At 36.4% G+C, this 24,337-nt stretch overlaps 1 protein-coding gene across 1 annotated transcript in view; it reads right to left on the bottom strand.

Annotated features, from left to right (window-relative positions):
* Positions 1-24,337, bottom strand: part of LRPPRC (leucine rich pentatricopeptide repeat containing) — a 133,381-nt gene that overhangs the window by 94,463 nt on the left and 14,581 nt on the right. Inside the window, exons 2-11 of the mRNA XM_060754387.2 lie at positions 22,607-22,809; positions 19,626-19,748; positions 15,987-16,108; positions 15,838-15,896; positions 14,957-15,043; positions 11,526-11,652; positions 9,066-9,210; positions 7,885-8,042; positions 7,108-7,213; positions 6,906-7,013 (exon numbers count right to left, since the gene is read on the bottom strand). Coding sequence (XP_060610370.2) covers positions 6,906-7,013; positions 7,108-7,213; positions 7,885-8,042; positions 9,066-9,210; positions 11,526-11,652; positions 14,957-15,043; positions 15,838-15,896; positions 15,987-16,108; positions 19,626-19,748; positions 22,607-22,809 — 1,238 coding nt within the window. The remainder of the gene's footprint in view (positions 1-6,905; positions 7,014-7,107; positions 7,214-7,884; positions 8,043-9,065; positions 9,211-11,525; positions 11,653-14,956; positions 15,044-15,837; positions 15,897-15,986; positions 16,109-19,625; positions 19,749-22,606; positions 22,810-24,337) is intronic.

The raw sequence follows: 24,337 nt of genomic DNA, 5'->3' as shown, positions 1-24,337 counted from the left end.
TGAGAAAGTTACCATGTGGAAAAGGTGTCTGCACTGAACCTTTCTCACCAATTCTTGTTTCTACAAGCTAAATTTTTCAGAATCTCATTATCACAGGGACAGAAAGTGAAGGTAAATCTTCTAAACAGGAGCAAGGACAGCAAAACGCACACCAGAGGTATTAACCCATCTCTATGCTATCCAAGGATAAAATTAAGTATATTTGGTTGGAGTTACACTTTTAAAATGTACCTGTTCAACTTACATACAAATTCAACTTAAGAACAAAACCTATAGAACCTATCTTGCTCATAACTTGGGGGACCGCCTGTATTTACAAAAGCAACTATGCAATATCCACCTCTTGCCTGTTCAAACTAGAATCTTTCCAGACTTGAGTTAAGAATGTTTGTTCACCCAGGCTTTTAGCCTATGCATGGTTTTAATAATGAAGGATTGTGATTTACTGCATCGAATATCTAATCAGAATGAAGATAATTTTTTATATTAAAAAGTAACATACTTAACCTTGGTTACAATGGGAAACAAGGGGTTAAATTTGGGTTTCTAACCATTGGGATTTGAAGAAGAGAAAGGGAGCACCATAAACTTATTTAAGGATGCAGTTTCACAAATAAAGGACATATAAACAAAAACGCATTGTGTGTTTCTATTTTTTTTTCAAAATACAACACTTCCTAGATCAATTTGATTGCTGAAAAAGAAATGAAAGGACTTTAATCCAACATTTAAAGGTTACTACAAAGACACTATGAATAAGCTCTTCCCTGTGAAATTCATATAACTTGCTGAATATTATTACATCACATCTGCTCAACCAGCACTAGATTGATGTCAAAACCTATGCAGGTACTGGTATTTTTGTTAGCATAAAAATGATTTGTCAGATGCTGCAGGATATCAGAGCTAAGAAGCATATGTTTTTTTCCTTCTTTTTCTGAGTTGCCTCACATATTTGTTACTATAAAAATTCTAAAGTTTCCTGAAGTCCCTGTCTTTACCCTGGAGTGCCACCTATGGAAAAGTGACACTTCTATGAATATTTTATGCAGTGCATTACGGTGCAAATAATCAAATGTGAATTCCCTTTGAGCACTTAAAAATACATGCCAACAAGTCACACTAAATTAAAGTCGCATCATCTACCCAAGTTTGCCTTAAAACAGAACACTGACTAATTCTGGCCCAGAACTGGTAAATTCATCTGGAAAGAATTAATTACAATATAATTTTGCTCAATACCATTCAAATTTTGACAGCAAGCTTATGCTTTATATTTGTAAGATGTCAACAAACTGCAATAAAAATTCAACTAGAAGGATATTTCAGCAGTGTTTCCATAATTCAAAAATGACTAGGTCTGCTTTTTGAGAAACATCTGTTTGTTTTTTTAACAAAACTGCTACAGCTAATTAGGCTCACAATGTGTGAGAGACGTGGGTTCAAACTATCATTCAATCACAATAGAAAATATCACAATTCAAATCCTGTCAACCTTATTTTTGAGGCAGTGTAAGAATTACTGCAAATATGATTAAGAGAGCTATGAGAGGAAGCATCCAGGTACATGAGAAGTGCATTAGATGCTAGCATACAACAAATCTCATGGTTTCCATCAGCTACTTTATCCATCATACCTGCATATTAACCAGGGAGTCAAGAATTAATAACATGCAAGCCAGCAATTTATGGTCAATGGTTTCTGCACAAGCCAAAATATGAAGAGGGGTTAAATATTCAGATTTATTTAGTCACTATTAAGAATACATAGCTTACCAATTTAGATGTAACAGGAAATTACAGTTTCATCATTTGTTTGTTATATTTATCCTCCACCCTTCCTTAACAATATTCACAACAACTGTTGCCCTCAAACTGCAGGCAGTCTTAAATGATACAGGTTTTCTAGACATAAATATAGCAACGAATACACTATTAATCTGAAGGTTGGACTTCAATGAACCCTTATTCCAATACAAATTAGCAGATGAACACGTTTGTTATTGATTGTAAAAATCAAATATGCCCCATAACATCAAAAATCAGATGTCCAGATGGTTCTTTAATCTAGACAGAACCTGAATTCATACAATCTTGTATATCAGGGGTCTTCAAACTTTTTAAACGGAGGGCCAGGTCACAGTCCCTCAAACTGTTGGAGGGCCGGATTATAATTTGAAAAAAAAATGAATGAAATCCTATGCACATTGCACATATCTTATTTGTAGTGCAAAAAACCCTTTAAAACAATACAATAATTAAAATGAAAAATAATTTTAACAAATATAAACTAATCAGTATTTCAATGGGAAGTGTGGGCCTGCTTTTCGCTGATGAGATGGGGTTGTTGTTGTTGTGTGCTTTCAAGTCATTTCAGAATTAGGTTGACCCTGAGCGAGGGCTGGGTAAATGACCTTGGAGGGTCGTATTTGGCCCTCGGGCCTTAGTTTGAGGACCCTTGTTGTATATGCACAAAATAATGCTTTCTTATATATAATGTAGGGATGTTGCCAAAAAAGCCATGTTGGCAACATCTCTGGAACTCGGATTTTGGAAGATCTAACAATAAGTCAAATCCAGGACACATGAAAGGAAGTCAGCTGGTGCAATATGTTCTATAATATCCACTTGGTTCACTTGGCCATATTGTAATGCTGTACTTATCTACAAAACAATGAAGATCAAGCAGGTGACACTCAAATAATACATCTGCAAGCTAACACAGTGACACCCAAAATATATTCTGGACTGCTTTGAATACTTGTTCAGTATTCTCAATGAGTAAGGAATGAGTAAGATCTAAATTGAACAGAAATCCTTCAACAAAAACAATCTTTTGACTCCCAATTTTGGGAGAGAGGCAGAACACAAAGGATAGAGGAGAATTGAAACCAAGCAATTCTGCTCTCCTTCAAATAAAAGCATCTTAAGTTCTTGTGGTTTTTTTTGGGCTATATGGCCATGTTCTAGAGGTATTTCTCCTGATGTTTCGCCTGCATCTATGGCAAGCATCCTCAGAGGTGAGGATGAGGATGCTTGCCATAGATGCAGGCGAAACGTCAGGAGAAATGCCTCTAGAACATGGCCATATAGCCCAAAAAAACCCACAAGAACTTAATGATTCCAGCCATGAAAGCCTTCGACAATACATTAAATGCATCTTGCTGATCCATCTAAAACTGCAATTATGGTCTCAATCAAATGCCTGTATACAAAGACAGAAACTACACATCATAATACCTTAATTCAGATATATTCACATGAGATTCTAAACACCAACTGAAGTAAAGGCATGGCTGCAAACAGTACTCAGAAAAGCCTGGGTCATCTTTGTCAAACCAGGCACTTACAATACATGTATAAGTGAACTATAACAAATTCAAGGAAAGAGAAGGCAGGGTATAGTTTTCATAATATCATATATATATATATATATATATATATATATATACACACACACACACACACACACACACACATTTAGATAAGTATTTGGTGGATAAAAGTTTTTCTATCCACCAAATATTTGTCTAAATACTTTTTTTCTTTTTTAAAACCTCTTCATTGTCTCCAACAGGCTAGCAACAGTAACAGAAATTACATTAGTCCTTCCACATTTTCAAGAATTAGAGATGCAAAGTCCCAATGAAAGTGCAAAAAAACTTGCTAACATAAAGCAAAATTGCCAAAATGGCTATTTTTAGTTTAGGTCCTTCAGGGCAATTCTATGGTCAACTGGAAATTTTCTAGCTAAAACGGCTAGAAATGTCAGAGAAAATATTTTTCAGTTACGTACATGGCAGGGGTAGAGTTGGCAACAAATACAGTGATTCACAAATAATCAAATGTTCAACCTGCAAAACTGTCATGACAACTAAGATTATCTGACTGTGAGAAGAAAAAAATAAAGGTTTTTTGGAAGAATTAGATTTTTTCACCTAAAGGAACTATTAGCGTTTTGTGAGCAAGAATACCTCAGTTCAATTCTATGTTATACTTATGGCACAAAAGGCAAGTTCACCAAGTGTTTATATATATGGTTTTATCTCAGAGAATACTTCAAAAGTTCCACATTCTTAAGATACACGTATCTGGAGTTGTTCATTACTGGGATGAGGAACTGCTTGGAATATTCAGATATATCATTATTCGTATAAAAGGTATGAATTGTCTTAAACGGAAACAGTTTGTGCCCAGACTATTTGGCATCTTATATCCCTGTTTATAAATCGGTTCAGACTTTGTGATCATTAAAGAGGGCCCTCCTCTCGGTCTCACCTTCGTCTCAAGGGCGGATGGGGATGAGAGAGGGGGCCTTCTCCATAGTCAACCCTTTCCTATGGAACTCCCTCCAAAAGTAATTAGAACAGACTGTATTCTTCTCTCCTTTAAGAAGAGAAAAATGCACCTTTGCTCACTTGCTTATGGAGAAAAGGAAGTGTAACATCACTGACTCTTTAAATGGATGAAGCTATCAAAAACTATTTGATTGTAATTTATTGGAGAGCTATATTTTTATATCTTATACAGTTTTAATTGCCTGATTGTATGTTCCATGATGCCTGACTATTTGATTCATATTATCAGTCAATGTCTTTTAATTTGTTTAATATATTTGTATAAATGTATTAATGTTGATTTGATGGCATTGAACGTTTGTTTATTTTATGTTTTTACATTTGAAAGCTGCCCTTCATCTTTATTATTATTATTATTATTATTATTATTATTATTATTTGCATAGCTGGCTCTCTCAAGAGCTTTTTGAATAGAGAAATTATGTTACCTTATAGGAAGCAGCCCTTTAGTGTGGAAAAAATAAGCCCATGTGAAAATGCCAACCACAAAACAATGTTTTCATAATCAGCATAATGGTATATAGATGGTCAAACAGTTATTTCATCATTTCCTTCCATGAGGAAATTAATAGACAACTGTAACAAATCAAATAATCAATCATAAATTTGTTATGTGGAAACCTCCTTGAAGTAAGTGGAATAGGTGCAAAGTGCAAAATATAACTGACTTGAATTCTAGAAGGTTATAAATGAAACAGATATCACCAAGGTTGTTTATGTTTTTAGTGACTTCACTGTAACATTAGCTCCTTTGTCTTTACAATCCAAAATATTGCAATAGACTCAACTAGCAAAAAACAATTCTCAAATTTGCAAAATCTATTTTGCTAATAAAACACAGAGCAATTGTTCCCAGTTCCTGGACACCAAGAAATCCAAACTAAATGCAGTGCTATATTTTTTCACTACTTGTATGACTATTTGTATTTATTAGCATATGCACACACCCTTTGGTTTCCCATTTTATATAAAGGAAGGAATGGTTATACGAATACGGGATGCTTCTGGTGTACACATCTACAAGATACAAAAGTTTTCTTCTAAGTTCATGGTAAAAGTATAATATAAAGAATATGCTTTTCTGTTGTTAAATTATAAAAAGGTTTTCCTTAATGTGGCAAAAGGTATCTCCATGTTTCTTACCATCACATTTTTTACAGGACATATCCTGGGACTTTGTATCATTGAAGGACTTATAAACTGAGGATTCAACATCTACTGATGTTACAAATTCCACAACTGCTTGCTCCTTCATCTCCTATTTGTCATTTCAAAGATTCATACAAACCACACTTATTACTTCTGGCCAATGTGTATAGCAGAGAGAAGTATTCAGATATGTAATAAAATATCTACTGGATGAATATACTTACATGTAAGCTTTTCATCCATTTATTTCCAGATGAAGCAGAACTTCTGTGAAGTCTAAGCTCAAACCTTCTTTAGTAAATACAGTGGGTTTTGCTAAGACATTGACACCGTTCTGGAATTCAAATACTATGCTTGGGGACCATTTGCCAAGGACTCCTAAGCACCTTCCAGGACCGAAGGAGTTAACAGAACAGAATATTGTTTTATAAAGACTTTTCTAAAAAGGGTTGGCACACTTTTATTGCCAGAAACAATTAGGGAATACTTGTTTCAGCGTTTCTTCTAAACTGGAATGTGACTGTATATTTTAAAATAAAATTGCAATACGAACTGGCTGCTAAAAGCCCCTTTTTTTTGTTTGTGCATTTTGTTTGTCACCCAGTGTCACACTAACAACTCTGCATCTCATTCTAAAGCACATTATCCTGTGAGATAAGATGAAAAAGACAGTTTTTAATTTCCCCAAGGGGAAAGTACTTCTGTTAAAAGCAGCTTTTTATCAGACCACTCTTTCTGAATTACCAGTAATGCAAAGCAAAGAATTAGATATTGTACTTTAAAATTTAATATTTGTTCAATTCTTATTCATATTCCATAGACACCCCCATGTGTAAGAGGGGAAAGTGTGTGCTAAATGCTTAAACCTACTTAAGAATCCAAAAGATTGAACATTTCAGTCTTTCAATCAATATGCTGTCAGGTCATGATCGTTCATTCAACAATAAAGGTTTCTGTGCTTTTATTATTGTAACTAAGCTCACATTTAACTTTTCACTGCATAGCAATAAGCACACCTTGTCTAAAAGATTCATTTCGTCTACATTTATAGCAAGGCTTGCACAATGTAAACTGACTTTAAAAGCTTCCTTAGATTTCACTTTCAAGATCAGAAGATCATGAAGAGGCAGACTGCTAAGGATATAGTGGCAAACTGAGAAACCTGGCTATAACCTCCCTAAAACAACTGTAGCTCTTTGAAGAGTTCTAATTTGAGACAATTAACAGTCGTATAATAAGAAAGGTAAAAGCAATACTAAGTAAACTCTTGCAGAATGTACATCACTGATGAATAGCACAACAACTGTACAGCTATTCTACCCCTTATGTCTGAACCCATTTCTTCCATTTGTGCGCATTCACATTTGTAGTAACCAAGATTTGATCAGAGAAGCTAACCTTCGACATTTTTCTGTTTCTGGTACTCAACCAACAATGGCCAGAAATAATGGGGTTTGACAGGTAAGCCTTCTCTCTTCATTATCTTCATTAAATCAAATGCCAGGGCTGAAAAAGAGTTAGAAAGGTAATCAGTAAACAAAACACGGTTGTAACAGAAGTAGTGCAATTCTTAACTAAAGTAAGAGATAAGGAAAAGTACCAGCTTTCTTTGATTCTAATGCACATAGCAGAGTCAACTGTAAAGGTGAAGTGTGCATGTTGGCTTTCTTCAATTCTTTACAGAAGTGTTCCAGTTTATTTGCTGGCTGTAAGGGAATGAAAAATGTGTGAATTTATAACTCATCGCTATCTGGCAACACTCAAACTGTCTATGAACAAATGGGCACTTTAAGTACTCTGGAAAAGGAGATTATTTTGGCATGGATTGTAAGAGGAATCACATGGCCAACAAACCCTAGCCCAGAAGCAATAGACTAGTAATAAACCCCTAGTTTAATGGCATAAACTAGAGAGGTGGGTAACCAAGGAGAGTATATAATAAGTGTAGGAAAGACAAAACTAGGAGGTGGGAAGCTAATGAGGCTAGATAAGCTAACACAAGGAAACTGACCAATTCCAATCTTGGACCTAGAAGCAGAACAGAGAGAAAAATGAAGCCTCTCTAGGTCCTAGGTACAAAAAATAAATATAACACTTTATTGTATATAGATTTGTGGGCGTCAAAACTCTACTTCATTAGCAATCTATGAAGTCAAGGGATGTAAAGACAGAAAAAAATAGAAAAGTTCAATCAGAAAGAAAAGCAGCTTAGAGTGAATACATTCTTTAGAAAAGAAAGAAACATTAAACTGGAAGTCCACTGATTGTAAAGTGTCCATAAAATCTACCCTGAACTATCAATTGGACAAATTCTCTGAATTTGCAAACCAATAATTCTCTTTTAAATCTGTTACGCTTCTTGCAGGACTTTACATACCTTATCTGTATTTACACAATGACGTAAGAAGAAGTTACCACGATCCAATCCATTTTCATTCTGGGAATCTAATGATGAGGTAGGAAATGACTTCAAGACTTGAAAAGCTGTATCTTCTAAGCCTTGTGTTATTAAAGTCAGGCAAAGATTCATAGCATCTAAATGTTGGGAATAAAAAAGGTGGGAAACCAAGCACCAGCATGAAAAGTTTGAAAAAAACACAATTACTTTTTGCATTACAGTGCAAAGAAAATGAGCCATTTATTTTAAAGCAGTTAACATACTTAAGACGTTATATGAAATACTCATATAACAATCAGTAAAGCAAACAATCAGTCCCAATAGCAGACATTATAAGAAATAGTAGCACATTGCAAAGCATAGTTTACCTCTTACAATTTACCAAGCTCTGTACATACATTCCATTCAATACAAACCTAGAAGTCAGGTGTACACTCCACTAAATTAACTAAGATTCTGAAGTACACTGTTTAACATATCTGCATATTGCTTTTTAAAGTTTGTTCTGGCTTTAATTTTTTTATTGAAGAACAACGCTGAAATACATTAACTTTGAGAAGACCTGAAGAAATGTGAATACTGCAATACAAAAATAGCTTAGATCATTTACTATGGAATGTTAGTGCAGCAAGGAAGTGTAGACTGTCACATTGGTAGAAGTGTCAAAATCAAAAAGTGACTCTAATTAATAAAGACAGTAGTCACAACCTGTATTTTCTTAATGCACTTCATCCTATTAGCATTCATCTACCATAGTGAGAATCACAAAGCATCGGTGGAGGAAAAATCTAAATTACTGCACTTTGATATTTCCAAGACTATCTAAAGTCAAATCATAAAGACAAGTCAAAAATGAGACAAGATTTTGACAGAGTTTATAAACATACTATATAGCTTTTGACAATTGCAACAAAAGACTGGGATGCAGTGAAAAAGGAATGACTAACTCATTCAAACATTTTTTTAAATGCTTTTAAGAGAGAGATGTTATGTTACTAATGAATCCCATTTGGCCAGTTCAGGATGGTAGTACAAGATACTACAGTAGAGAACAGGCCAAATGGGATTAATTAGGAAAATGACTAAACAGTAACGTAAAAACACATTAGCATCCTATTACTGGGATACAGTACATTAAAGGCATGTTCTTGACATATTACCTGGAATGTAACCTCTATCATATCTCATTTTGTCCAGAATATTTTGTACGTACTGGGAATGCCCAGCCTTGGCCAAAGTAAAAATGATATCCATCAAGTCCCTGTCCAAAAGATTACTGTCTGTCTTTGTAATGTTTCCCAGGGTCTGTAAAATTAAAGAAAAAAATAGGAATTTGTACAATTCATACTGATTATACATATTAATATCACTGTGCCTATGAAATTGTTCCTGTACTGACTTCCATGGATACATTCTGCCTAAAGAGATGTAATGAATACCCAAAGAATGGACCCTAACATGGGTATAGAAAACACAAAAGCCAAAAAATAAATATAACACTTTAATATAACACTTTATCCGAAATATATGGATCCAGAGGCATTTCACATTTTGGATTTTTTTTCACCAGATTTTGAAATATTGGCATATATGTAGTGAAGGATCACAGTTAGCTACACCTCCTGCCATTTCACAGATCCTTATGTCTCTCGACTGCTTTATGTTTCTCTCTAGCCTTGTATTCCCTTCGTTTGCTACTTGTGTTGGATATACGATACAAAGGTGGAGACAGACTGAGGATTTTTCAGACAAATGTTTTAAGGGACCTAATACTAAAAAAGAAATAATAATACAATACTACACAGGAAATCTCCAGGAGCCTTCTCCCAAACAAAAATGCCACAGCAGCCACCTGGAAGATGGAAGCAAGCGGCTTGTGACAAAGAAAAGGGAGTTTTGAAGAATTTTGGATATCTTATTACGGGTGTAACACATTTAATCAGAATTTTACATGTTCAGGACAATTTCAGAAGCACTGAACCTGAAACAACATACAATTCAGTAACTCATATTTAATGTTGCACTGTGTTCATTCTTAAATTCAACACTTCTCTTGAGTGAGAAGTGGCATTTGCAAGAAATTCAGAAAGTTCTCAACCTGTGGGTAACCCAGATGTTTTGGCCTTAAATCCCAGAAATCCTAACAGCTGGTAAACTGGCTGGGATTTCTGGGAGTTGTAGGCCAAAACACCTGGGGAACCACAGGTTGAGAACCACTGTTCTAAAGAATGAAAGAGCCACGTATCATATCATGCCTGGCACAGCTGTAACTTGTTTGTTTAGAGCCTGTTACAAAGAGAGAGAGAGATCTATTTAAGAAGCATCAGCCCATATCTGTTCCTTAATTCAAATTTTGATAAGAAGTAGGGTTTTTTTTGGAGGGGGGGGGGGTTAAGAAAAACAGTCCAAGCAGCCCAGCTGAAGATCTTGAATATAAAATTGCATTTCTTATTTAAAAAAAGTTTTACAATTAACAGAAAACCTATTTAACTCAAGTGCCAAACCAGCTTTTAAATTCAGCCATTTTATCAAGATATCAAAATCAATGTATTTGATTATAATTTTCAAGTATTTTCCTTCATTTCCAAAGCTAATCCAAACAAAAGCCCCCAGGAGCCATTGCAGTCTACAAAAATCAAAACCCGTTTACAAAGGAGAAGATGGGGAGTGGGGACGACGACAGGTTTTTGACCAGGGATCACTTGACCATTTGTTTAAAAACCTCCATAGAAGGAGCTTCCACCAACTCCAGGACAGAGAGTTCCACTGCTGAACAGCTCTTCCTGACTGCGAGAGTTGTTCAGCAGTGGAACTCTCTGCCCCGGAGTGTGGTGGAGGTTCCTTCTTTGCAGGCTTTAAACAAAGGCTGTCAAGGGTGTTTTGAATGCGATTCTCCTGCTTCTTTGCAGGGGTTGGACTGAATGGCCCACAAGGTCTCTTCCAAATCAACGATTCTATGACCAGGGACCACTCTCCAACATTAGTACCAAAAGGGTTAGAAAAACAGGTTTTGATCAACTTTAGACTTGGTTTATGGTGCTGATAAAATAAAATAAAACAAAGAGGAAGGAGGCTCGCGGACCAGATTTTTGTCTTCCTGGCCTACTGGTGGTCTGCTGCCCGCAGGTTAAGAACCACTGTTTAAGTGCAACATTGCTGCTCCTGGACAACACCAGAATCTTATTTTCCTGGAATCATAAGATACCTTGGAGAGATCTGCAATAAATGTTTAAAATTTCTTATAAGATTTTTTGATGTCAAAAAGAGGCTCACTTTTTCTCCAAAGGGGTTTTCTGTGGGCAGATCTTCACATCAGTTTTTAGCAGTCTATACCTTTTATATTATAGTGATGGCCGCTATTGGAAAACAATGGCTACAAAATGGCAACAGAGAAGTCTCTGGTTCAAATATTACTTCCACAAACATAAAGGCAACCTTAAGCAAGCTGGTGTACTCAGCTTACTACTAAATGCAAACTATTACAGATTCTGAAAAAATCTATAGTAGCATTGACTGCTGACTTAATTATCAAAAGTTCAGAAAAATCTATATATGAGAATGTACTGTAATTAAAAATCTATTCCATACAGAATTATGCCTTTGCAAGCACTGTACATTACCTCTTCGATTTTGCTAATGTCGCCCTTCTCAGCATATGCCTTCACTAATGCAACATAAGTATCTGGACCAGGTTCAATTCCAGCATCTCTCATCACAGAAAGGATATTTTCTGCATTATCCATATCCCTGAAGAGTTGTATAAAAAGTGCCATATACATTTTAAAGGATTTGTATTAAACAAAAATTATATACAGGTCATAGCTACAGTTTATGAATAAAAGCCAGGTCATAATTCTAAACACAGACCAAGAATCATTTCATTGAACACAAGTTTTTCATTACTTATCATTCTGAGTGAAAAGTGGAAAATGCAACAGCTGTGGCAAACATTTAAAATGATAAATGAAAGACCGGTCTATTAGGAAAGGCTGGCACAAACTCTAATGTTTCTGCAAAAGACCACAAGATCAAATCTCGTATTATGTTGGACAAGTTACTTTTAAATAGATTGAGTCTTCACAGAAATGCAAAGAGCAGCTGCAGGACCATGTGGGAGAAAGGGGCTGGCAGGTAATCCTTTACTTTCCTGACATGTTAATCAAGACAATCTACCTGCCTACTGCTGCTGGTATATGGGAGAGAGGTGCTTAATATATGGAAATGAAATTAAAATGCATCCACACATACAGTTACATGCCTATGCATTTCAGAAAAGATTGAGAGGTTGATACCAACCATGAATGATCATTCTAGGAAGACTGAAAGAGCAATCCGTCTTCCATTGGTATATTCCTGACAACAGCTGACAAAGGCAGGAAACCAACATTCCAAATCCATTTAAACAATTGCCTACTACTCTCCTCCCTTCTTTTTTGTTACATATACTTGCATGTTTTTTTATCTTTAAAGTTAAAGCCCTAATTTATACTTGTGAACGGCATAGATTTCACACAAAATTAAAGATCAATTGTTAACAATAATTTGTCTTTTTCAAACTTGAACAAGTTAGGGTCTACTGATAGAGATGTGATTTCCAATACCCTTCCTGCCAGTGTAATTGCCACAAGAAATGACACTTTCAAAGTCATTAATCTCACGGATGCTTCACAAAGTGGCTCAAATGGAGCTTCTGTCAAGATACTAAGTATCAAAATCAAATCCTATGTAGGGAATCTATGAACAGTTGGCTGTACTTGTAAATTTGCTCTTTTAAAACATCTCTTGACATGAGAATGTGTAGATAAAGGTGTCCCATTTCCTATTAGCAGAGAAGACAGAACGGCAATGCACCTTGAGCATTAAATCTCATAAACCTTGTATATTTCACTATGAAAAAAGACAAGACATCACCTATCCGGACATCTTCCATTAACATTGAATTCTGCTCACACCACTTCTTGAATATCCTCCAAATGATTTCATATATCCTCTCCATTATCTGATGTCTAGAATATAGACACTAAAATGTGTTCATTATTAACTCAGTGTATCTCTCTTGCCTTTCCAGTTCAGCCTTCAGAGATAGATTTAACCACTCTGGTTTGGAGTAAAAAACTGGATAGATGTAGTCTTTGGCATATCCGATATGGATTTTCTTCTGATGTATTTGTTAGCAGAAGGTCTGTGTAACCAAAGTGAAACAATTGAGATCTCTACTTTGATTTTTTTAAGAACTTGCTGGAAGTAGGGGGAATGCATAAAGTAGTTTTTATGACAATTGCATGCTCTTCTGCATTTCCACTTCCATCAAATGTGCGTTGTTTTTATATTTATATTACGGTGTGTATACTTATGCATTGTTGTTTATATGCAGCACACTTGGGAGTATTTTTGTGAGCCGCCCTGAGACCTTCGGGGAGATGGTGGTGGGGTATAAATAAAGATATTATTATTATTATTATTATTATTATTATTATTCAATTGAAAAGTATCTTTTTACTTCGAAATTCCATAACAATGCAAAAAAATCCATCATTGTTCTTCAACTTGTTGAATATGTCTTGGTTCAAACATTAATTGAATTCTGTTCCTGTCTAAGCAGTCCACTGTACAATTCAAAGTTCCATTAAGATATTCTGTTGTTGCAGCCACTTTCCCTTTAGAAGTTGCTGGGATCTTGTTCCTTCTTGCTTGTACAGATATGATTTCACAGAAATGTTACATGTTGTTTTTTATTTTGTTTGCAAACTTTAACATCAGTAATCTGATTGTCCTGATCTCTATACATTTATACTAAGATAAATACATTTATACTAAGATAAATACTAAGATTTATAGTAAGATAAATCTTCTCTGATCTTGTCCATTCAAATTGTATGGTCTGACAAATTCCTTCCCACAAATGATTGAAGTGAAGTAATCTTGCTCCTACTGGTATTTTTCCTCCAGCCAGTACTGGTGCCTACCACCCTTCATGGCTCTTCTTGGCAGACCCTGCTGTCCAAAGTGAGATCTTTCCTTATTCCATTGTTGTTTCAAATTTCTGAAGTCTCTTTGTTTTTGAGAAGCTCTTCATTTTCAATAGTTTTTTTCTCCATTTATGCTCCTTTTAATATGAAAATAGACTTTGTTTCTTGGCTTTTCCTTCCACCAAAACATTCTCTAAAACCTAATTTCTAAATAAATAACTTTCCCTTGAAATAAGTATTTACCAAAATTGTCCCTTGACTTTTGGTCTGTTTACATCAATTGTAATCGCTATAATGAAACATACTGCAATGCTGCAGAATCATAATTCACACCAGTTACACACCAAAGTACTTTCTCTAATTTATGTCATGCTCCTTGAACCATCTGAGCACTTATATCTTCTGAACCTTGGATTTCTTGAACCCAGTCTGGCAAACATAGAAATTGGGACTGATGCTCTAATGGATAGAGCTGAAGCCTCGTGAGACCTCTTCTATTCTTTTTTCATTTACACCTTTTGAGGAATAACATTCAAAATGAAAGCTGATGCAGGAACATCAACCAAGGGAATTGATCCACTGCTAGTAGTCTCTTGGCCACATAATGAGAAGACAAGGAAGCTTAGAGAAGACAATTATGCTGGGTAAAATGGAAGGAAAAAGGAAGAGGGGCCAACCAAGGGCAAGATGGATGGATGGTATCCTTGAAGTGATTGGCTTGACCTTGAAGGAGTTGGGGGTGGTGATGGCCGACAGGGAGCTCTGGCGTGGGCTGGTCCATGAGGTCACGAACAGTCGGAAGCGACTGAACGAATGAACAGGGTGGTAAAATGCTTTGAAAAGCTGTTCTGTGATATTTATTCAAAAACTATTTTGTTCAAAATATCTTGACTAGTCATTCCTTGGATATATATTCCCAGCTTTCTCCTATGAATGGAAACTAATGTAACCTACAATACATTAACACAAAAGCATAAAATGAATACAAGAGGAAACCTTTCAAAGTACATCTAAAAAAATCCACTAAAAGAAAAATATTTAATTAAGCTGATATAAGGATTGAAAGAGAAATTAGAAGTTACCCTGCTCTCGCATGGCCTGTCACAAGGGCGCTGAATACAGACTCGGTGATTGGGAGTCCTTTACTTTTCATAAAACCAAGGATCTTGCTGTAAGATTGTTTAAAAAACAAAGTTAGCCATATTCTCACCAAGTAAATCATTGTATATTAACAGTAAAACTAAAAAGAGGTTCTGTAAAAGCATGTACATAACATTGACAAAAAGCCCAACATCTGAACTAAGGTCACTCTTTAGGGCTAGTGATATTCAGCTTTATATATAAACATGTACTTAAAACGGTATCATACAGCATGCCTTGAACTTGTATTTTTCCCTTGTTTCCTCTCCTCCTACACAACTGAGAAAAAAAGAGCTTGAACATTTCTGCTTTACAACAGTCACCTGAACTAAGAATATAGAACTTGGATTTAGAATGCCAAATCCCTATAAAACCAGCATATATTTTAAAGAGTTTTATGGCCTTCAATGTTGCAGGCCTTCTTATTAACTATTACAAAAGCTCCAAATGTCTTCCATCTACACATAATAGGAGGATGTATATGAACACCTATCACTACTATAAATATACTACAATACTACATGATTCTATTGCCATCTCAATAACCTGTTATTTATTTATTTTCTAGATTAAGCAACATTATAATGTGAAACCAAAGTGTCTACTCCTTCAGCAGTAATACTGTTTGGCAAGTAACAATGGCATTTTCATTTTCCTTATTCAAGTCAGTAAAATGAACATAGTTGGTTAAATCTGAACTTATGTTTGCCTACAAAAGCACTGCACTCCTTCTGAATTCCATGGATTTTAATTTTGAGCACACACACACAGAGCTGTACTGTAAGAGGTATTTTTTTTCTAAAGGATTTACAAGAACTATTACCTGGCACCTTCTATATCACCCTTGTTGCAATAGGCAGCAATCAGTCGCTGGTATGTGACCTGAAAAAAAAGGGGGCAAAATGAGACTAGTCCTATATGAAGTGATGGCATGCTGCAGGGTGATGGGAGACAGCTTTTTGAAATACCTACCCGATTAGGTTGTACATTGGCTTCTTCCATTTTTGTTAAGAATTCAGTTGGTGAGAAAGGATGTTCATTCTGAAGATAGACCTTGAGCAAAGCATTATAATGGCTCACGTCATATACAACTCCTAAACAAGAGATTATAAAGGGAATAAAGATTTTAGTACAGTATAAAAGCAATGTGAAATTATTAGTATTTCTTCATTTATATCCTACCTTTCCTTTTAAAAAGCATTCAAAAATATCAGTGAGATAAAATAGAAAAAAAGAGAAACAAATAAATTGAAAACATAGCTTTATCACAGTTAACTATTTGCCCAGACAGAAGTAGACTCTAGCCTAAACTAATCCTAGATCTCCTTTTAAGCACTATTATTTGCTTGTTTATTTATTTGCTCGTATTTCTATCCTGCTTTTCTCCCAATCAGGACTCAAAGTGGCAAACAAATTATTATTATTATTATTAACTTTATTTGTACCCCGCTAGCATCTCCCGAAGGACTCGATGCGGCTTACACGGGCCGAAGCCACAAAACACAATACAATAGAAAACATAACACAGCAATAAACAAAGCAAATCAAACAATTAAGCAAAATAACCACAATGACAATACATCAAGACACTATTAAAACTGGTTCGGCCAGCGCAATGGGGTACAGGGTTAAAAGTGCTGAGATGGCAGGAGGAACGTAGGATTAAGTGCGGTGTGCAGCAACATTAGTTGTGCTAAAGTGCATCTAGGACTTGGGATGGGGATTCCTAATCTGCGAAGGCACATCGGAACAGCCAAGTTTTTAGGTTCCTTCTGAAAACTGCCAGAGTAGGGGCCTGACGAAGCTCTTTTGGAAGGGCATTCCAAAGTCGGGGGGCCGCCACAGAGAAGGCCCTGTCTCGCGTCCCCACCAAGCGCGCTTGCGACGTAGGTGGGATCACGAGCAGGGCCTCCCCAGATGACCGGAGCGAGCGTGTGGGTTCGTAGATGGAAATGCGGTCACGCAGGTAGGGTGGTCCCAAACCGTTCAGGGCTTTGTAGGTGAGCACCTGCACCTTGAATTGGGCTCGGAAAATAAATGGCAGCCAGTGGAGCTCCTTGAACAAGAGGGTTGACCTCTCTTGATAGTGAGCTCCAGTTAGCATCCTGGCTGCTGCCCGCTGGACCAATTGTAGTTTCCGAGCCGTCTTCAAGGGCAGCCCCACGTAAAGCGCATTGCAGTAGTCCATTCTAGAGGTGACCAAGGCGTGGACCACCCCGGCCAGATCCGCCTTCACGAGGTACGGTCGCAGCTGGCGCACAAGTCTCAGTTGTGCAAAGGCCCTCCCGGATACCGCCGACACCTGAGCCTCAAGTGTAAGCGAAGAATCCAGGAGGACACCCAAACTGCGGACCTGTGGCTTCAGGGGGAGTGTAACCCCGTCCAACACAGGTTGCCACCCTATACCCCGATCCGGGGTAACAAAAAACATTACAAAGCATTACAAGCATATCTAATCAAACTTATAAAACTGGCAACAACATAAAAATAGATAACATGACAAAAATATATTTTAGAGAAATAATTTGTCCTTTAAATGTGGTTTTAGGACAGCTCCAATGAATACAAAGGAATGTAAAAGTGAGGAAATTTTGTGGCATTTCAAGTGTCAAGTTGGATTTTGGCTCTATATAGATACAAACAATAGTTCAGACACTCTGCACCTTTACAGTATGAAACACAAAACACATAAATAGACAATAAAATTCAATATAAGGTCATTTATATGAGTATAATCATTTCAGAATTTTTTCCAGCCTCCTTATCTCGAAATTGGGGGGGGGGGGGGGCGGAGTAGGAAGCAAACATCAATCCTAATTGTGCCAAATCAAATGACAGAGTGATATCTGAATCACTTCTGAGCTCTAAAATTTATTTTAATACTAGCTTGGGGACCCAGAGGTGTCCAGGTTATTTGAAAATGGCATTATTTCTCTGTGCTCCAAGTTTAGTTTAGTTCCAATGTTGGCTTGGTTCAGTGGGTGCGTATGAACTACAACTTCCATATGCAAGTCCCATCATCCGTGGTCCGCCCTCCTCCAAACTCCTCCAAACTGTAAAGTGGGTCATGGGGGCTCTGTGTGCTAAGTTTGGTCTTTATCGGTCTTTGTTGGGGGACACAGTGATCTGTGGGATTCAAAGGGTATGAAAGTACTACAAATCCCATAATCCATTATCCGTCCTCCCCCAAACCTCATCAGGATGTAAAGGGGGTCATGGAGGTTATGTGTGCCAAGTTTGGTCTTGATCAGTCATTGGATGAGGGTTGCAGCAGTCTCGGGAAGTGAGTGGAGATACTTCAAGTCCCATCATCCATGGTTCGCCCTCCTCCAAACTGCAGTAGGATGTAGTGTAGGTCGTGGGGGCTCTGTGTGTCAAGTTTGGTTTTTATCGGTCTTTGTTGGGACTCTCAGTGGTCTTTGGGAACTGAATTTTTTGAAAGTACTACAAATCCCATCATCCTTTGTCCGTCCTCTCCCAAACCTCACCAGGACGTAAAGGGGATCATGGGGGTTATGTGTGCCAAGTTTGGTCCAGGTGTGTCACCCGTGCTGGTCACAGTGGCCCGTGAAAGTGGCAGCCAATCAGAAAGCTGCCACATACACACAAACATTCACTTTTATTATATACATAGATGATCTGCAATTTCTAACTGAACACCTTGAAAGAGATCAACTGAGAAACTGTAATGGGACACTACACAGGGATGGAGAGCCTGTGTCCCTCTAAATGTTATTAAACTCTAACATCCATAATCTACTTGCTTAATGGGGTACATTCTATGGGAGTGAGTTACAATATCATCATCCTTGAAGAACAAAAGCTGATCTCAAAATGCACTAGTAGAAAAATAAAAAATTGACAACTCTTTCAACAGTGATAACCAACATATTATTTAAGTTAAATAACATTAACAGTTGGTTTTAACGCCCCTAGATGTCAGTATAGTCCTCAAAAAAAATGAAAGCTCATGCAAATATATTATTGATCTTCCTCTATTTAAATAATGTCAATTATATATTCAATGTACAGTCATATTATCATAGGGCCTCAACACCCTTTATTTATTAATTTTGTGTCAAAAGCATTGCATAAATAAGTATAAAACTGATAAAAATAGAAGGAACACAGTGGCTACATAATTTTTGGCCGAAAGAAGGCAACAGTGACCACATTGTCTGTAGCTTTAAAAAATTATTCCTCTGTACATGAGGCAGGACATGGTGGATAAGCATACAGGTGCTGAGTTATTTGTTCTGCTCCACAGTCACACAAGGTGGAGGATTCTTCTATATAGTGCCATTTTGCCAGGTTGTCTTCTGAGTCTGTTGCCCATTCTTGGTTGCCCTAAAAGCATCAAATCCTGGTTGATCTTGGATGCTAAAAGAACAGTCATGGATGGGAGACTGCCAATCTCCCACAGTCCTATTTCAGAGGAAGGAACTGGGAAAACCACCTCTGAGTATTCCTTGCCTTGTGAAATTAATGGGGTTGCCATAAGTCAATAGGTGACTTGAAGGCACATATGCAAAAATATTATTATTTAAATTAACCTTTACCTTGGGTGAAAGACATTACATATATTTTTTTTAAACAAAATAATGATGTTACCAAGCTCCTTCAGCCTGGTCCACATGGTATGAGCAAGCTCTGTTCTTTCGGCCGGAGGCAGCTCAGGCAGTAATGACCCACAGCTTCTCAATAGCAACAGGGCCTGGTTACTACTTGGATATCCTGCAATGAAGAAGGAATTTGAAGAAACTGCAGAAGCAAACAACTTATATAATTCAAGGCATGTAAACACATCTTTCAAAATTTGGATGAAATCAAGAGACTGCCTTTCAATGTTTCAGACAAACATTTTTGATACTGCATTTTTGATACCCCAAAATGCAGTTTATATTTTGCAACATAGAAGTAAAAAAACCTGCGGTGTGGCACACAGGACACATTAGCACATTGTTGCATTCATTAGTATGTTAGGAAAATATTCATATCTAAGGCATTGCAATTCTTTTATTATGTAAAAGAACTACTCTTACAGAAATTGGCCAAGAACTGCCTAACTAACCTTTTGGATTAGAAGTACATGCGTCATTCTGAGTAAAAGATGCAGAGACCATGACAAAATAGTTGACATGGTAAACCTACAAAATGGTTAATATGCAATAAAAGAAAGAAAAGCCCAGCAATGGGAAAAAGCTGAGTGAGAGAAAAGAAATCATAACAAAGGGAAAATATGGCATAAATGTAAAGGTTCACCATCAGAACAGATGCATAGAAAGGAAAGGAAAAACAGGTGTGAGGAGGACTGAGGGGAGCCAAGGACAGAGTTTAGAAATAGAGATGTGAAAAATCTAGAGATACATTGAAAGCATACATCCTTTTGTCAAGAGAAATGTAGAAAGTTTGGGAACATTAACTTTGGAAAACATTCTCTTTTGATATGACGGAAATGTTTTAAGTTTTACTCATTCAAACTGAGTATTGGTCAGATTGTCTGTGTAAAGTAAAACAATTTACAGGAAAAGGGAATGATACCTCATATTATGAACTCTAAAGCAGTATTTTTTAAATGCAACCCTTCCAGATGTTTTGGACTTCAGATCCCAGAAATACCAGCCAGCTTACCAGCTGCTAAGAATTGTCAGAGCAGAAGTCCAGCACATCTGGAGAAGTACAATCTAACGTTTTCAATATTGTTAACTTGATATCCAAATACAAGTATTTACAGTTTTATCCACCTACATCTGACAAATTACGTTCTCTCTAGGAATTTTCTAGAACCTCAAGGCAATTGTATGCTATACTTCTGTCAGAAGTTATCATAAAATCATATTGAGAAATCTCTAGCGAGGATACCTCTCTAGTTATTTTCCAGAACTTCTGATATGACTATTATAACTTCCTGTGGAAGTTGTTTATTTCAATAGGGCCCACTATTATCTACAGTTTCCTGTTTCTGTAGTAAGTTCAGTACAACCTACAAAACTAGGATACCTCACAAAAAATAGGGGCGTTATTGTGAACTTGTCTAACTTTTCTTCTTTCTTCCCCAGAAATTTTTGAACATGTGGAACACAGCTTTTGTTCCTGATATGTGTGCAGTTAGATTTCGAAAAACAAAGCATATGCAATACTAGGAAATGAGAGAAATTGAACACAGAAAAGTGTGACTCCATAATGACTTTGCAGAAGTCATAAATTTCAATAAGGCTCACTATTATCCACAGAAATGTATGCTTTGTGGGCTGTACAGAACTTACTACAGAAACAGGAAACTGTGGATAATAGTGGGTCCTATTGAAATGAACGAACATAACATGAACATAACATGAAACTGAAATTGAATCAAATGCTGTGATCAGTAGTACAGACATATCCTTAATTCCATACAATACTTCTCAATCTCTATTTAGAAACATGGTTCTCACAGTACCAATATTCATCATTCCAGTTGAAAAACAATAATAGCTAACCTAGCTAAGATGTCTTTTAAAGCATCCTGCATTAAAATTTAGGAGTTAACAGACATCCTATGAATACTACATAATCTGCCTGTCACCTTAAAAACATTGAAACACACACACAGAGGTTAATAATGTTGAGAATCATTCACAAATAGCAGGCAGGGTCAGAGCACCATCCACCTCCTCACATGCTTCAATCTTCCATGATCTGTACCTGCTTTTGTATATATAGTATATGCACATTTTGCCAGAAGCTTTGCATTTTAGCATCAGACCCTCACTGCTTTCTTTCCTGAGAAGGCTGCTCTCCAACTGCAAACAGTTAGTTCCACAGTTACGTACTGGTTCTTTGGCTAGGCAAGAGAAGGGGTCTTAACCTTTGCCTCATGCTGAGGACTAGCTGAGGAGCTCTACTCCTGTAATTTATAGCTAGGAAAGGAAATCCCATTTATGCCAAGGGAAGTGGCTTTTGTGTTCTAAACAATCAGCTCAAAGGACTGAATATTCCTTACTTTCCACATAAGGATCCTAATCAATATGAGAGGTCACACATGCATATTTAAATGGCTGAAATTCATGCCATTTTTTGTATCAGTTTATGAATAGGCGCAATTTATCATGGGAACTACAATTCTTAGGTACATACAGTAACACAGCTGCCATGATGGTTGAGGAAATCGGAGCCTGGGCCAAAAATGTTACCTTACTAAGTTCTGCCTCTATTTTACATCCGTTTTAAGTGCACCTCTCCTTTACATTTGAATGAAGGTTAATACACTTTAGTTCTGTGAAAAGAGAATGTCTGAAGTCTGTCCATTCCTGCCATCAGCTAATTGCAATGCAGTCTATTATGATTCTGTTAAATGTTAGCACTCTAAGGTTACATCAGTTTTTCACAAATGTAACTCAAAGAAACACAACTTAAGTTCATCCTGCATTCAACAAACCAGGAGACACAAAATAAATGAAGGCACTGTCCCTATTTCATGATTTAAGTGTATAAATTCCAATTGTATATATCCATATTCAGTATCAGCAAAACTGGGATGTTCTTTTGTTAGTTTAGCAAAAATCTAAGATATGCTAGTGCTGCTTAGTAAAAACCAAAATTCAGCAAGGTACCTGTTCTGCAAATATCATGAAATATTTTTAATAGAAGCGTTTTTGTTATACGGCCAGTTCTTCTGACAGAATTATCCAGTTTATTCAAGGCCCAATCAAAATGCTGTGCCTGCTTCATCCGAATAGCAGCTACTGGTTGCTCTTGGACATCTCCCTTTTCTTGTGTTGCAATTGTGAAGAGTCTTGCTTGATAGATCAGGTGTCTGTGAAGAAAGACAGTAATTAAAAACTACAAGGTAAAATACTTTTTATCTATAACAACAAATGCTTAAATACAATATTTTTGTCTTGAATACTAAAACAGGAAAAAAACCAAATCAAATGATATTCTGTACTGCTTATACAATCTTATAATGAACCATCTAGTCCTCAACACACAAAGTGGGAAGAACTGACAAACATAGGTACCTACTGAGTTATATTTAGGAGTTGTAGAAAGTGATACCAACCTGTCTATGGAGAGGAAGAAAATAGAAAGAACACAGGGGATCTGAAGTAAAGCCGATATTTCTGTCAACCATCTTTTGATTTAAATCTACTAAGTGGTTTGAACTATCCATGCCACTAAGAAGTTATTCCTTAAGGGACGGAAACAATTCTTTTTCAAGAATTTAGAAAGGATTCAACCGGATGCCACAATTGCATCAATTTCATGGGTATGCTGCCTCCCTACATTAATGACAAGTAAACAATTTTGCATGTTTTCACACTGAGTATGGCTTTGAGTTTGAAAGACCTGAGCAGAAATTCCAATGGCACACCTCATGGTTGCCCCTTATTTATAGGGTCATAATAAATCAGTATCAACAATAAAAGGTATAGATTTCAAATCCTCAACATAGTCTGTCTTTTTAAGTATTAAAAAGTGTTACTATTTTTGGGTCAAGATTTTCAAAAGTGATATATATCAAAAACTTCAACCTCAGGCTACAAGAGGTAGAATTTTACAGAATCTCCCTAGATAGCTATGTTGAAAAACAACACGAGCTATACATTTCAAATAGTTACATTTTTCAATTCTAACAAACCACCTAAGTTCAGAGTTAAGGTCATAGTCATTCTATCCCTCATCCTTTCGGGTCTTTAATTTCCCTCTCCAGTCGACATTCTATGACCACTAACATGTTCACCCTGTAGATTCCTCAGTTTATAGGAAGCTCCCTCTTTTGTATCTGGAACATGCTCTTTTAGTTCCAGTATGAACATAGATAACAATTGGAAACAGAATGCATACTCAACATGCTTTTAAAACTGTTCTTGGGGGTTGATGGCTCCTGAAAGTTTATGGAAACTAACAAAAGATGGAAAGCTTACATGAGAACCAATGTCAGTGACAACAACCCTGTCAACATCATAGGACAACAACAAATGTTAAATCAATGTATGAAGATGAAGTATAATGCTACAACTGATTCCTATTTTTTTAAAGTAGGGCTAAAAATCACAATCACAATATGAACATATAGAATACATGTGTGGGTTTGTGAACTTGCATACTAATACATATGTGTAAAAGAGGAATTTATGATCATGGTCATAATCTTCAGGTTTAGCCAAGAAGTTTTACTTATGACCAATAATAAACACACGTCAGCAACTAAGATTAATTCAATATTTATGTTTCGCACGTTTAAAATGCTAGTACAGTAATATTTTCAGGCTGGATTGTGGGGAAATAAACAGGATACGCTACCATTCTAATATGCCGTACGTTAATTTTGAAACAAGTGG

The sequence above is a fragment of the Anolis sagrei genome, chromosome 1, assembly GCF_037176765.1.
Source record: "Anolis sagrei isolate rAnoSag1 chromosome 1, rAnoSag1.mat, whole genome shotgun sequence".
Taxonomy (NCBI): domain Eukaryota; kingdom Metazoa; phylum Chordata; class Lepidosauria; order Squamata; family Dactyloidae; genus Anolis; species Anolis sagrei.
This window is presented reverse-complemented; position numbering and strand designations above follow the sequence as displayed.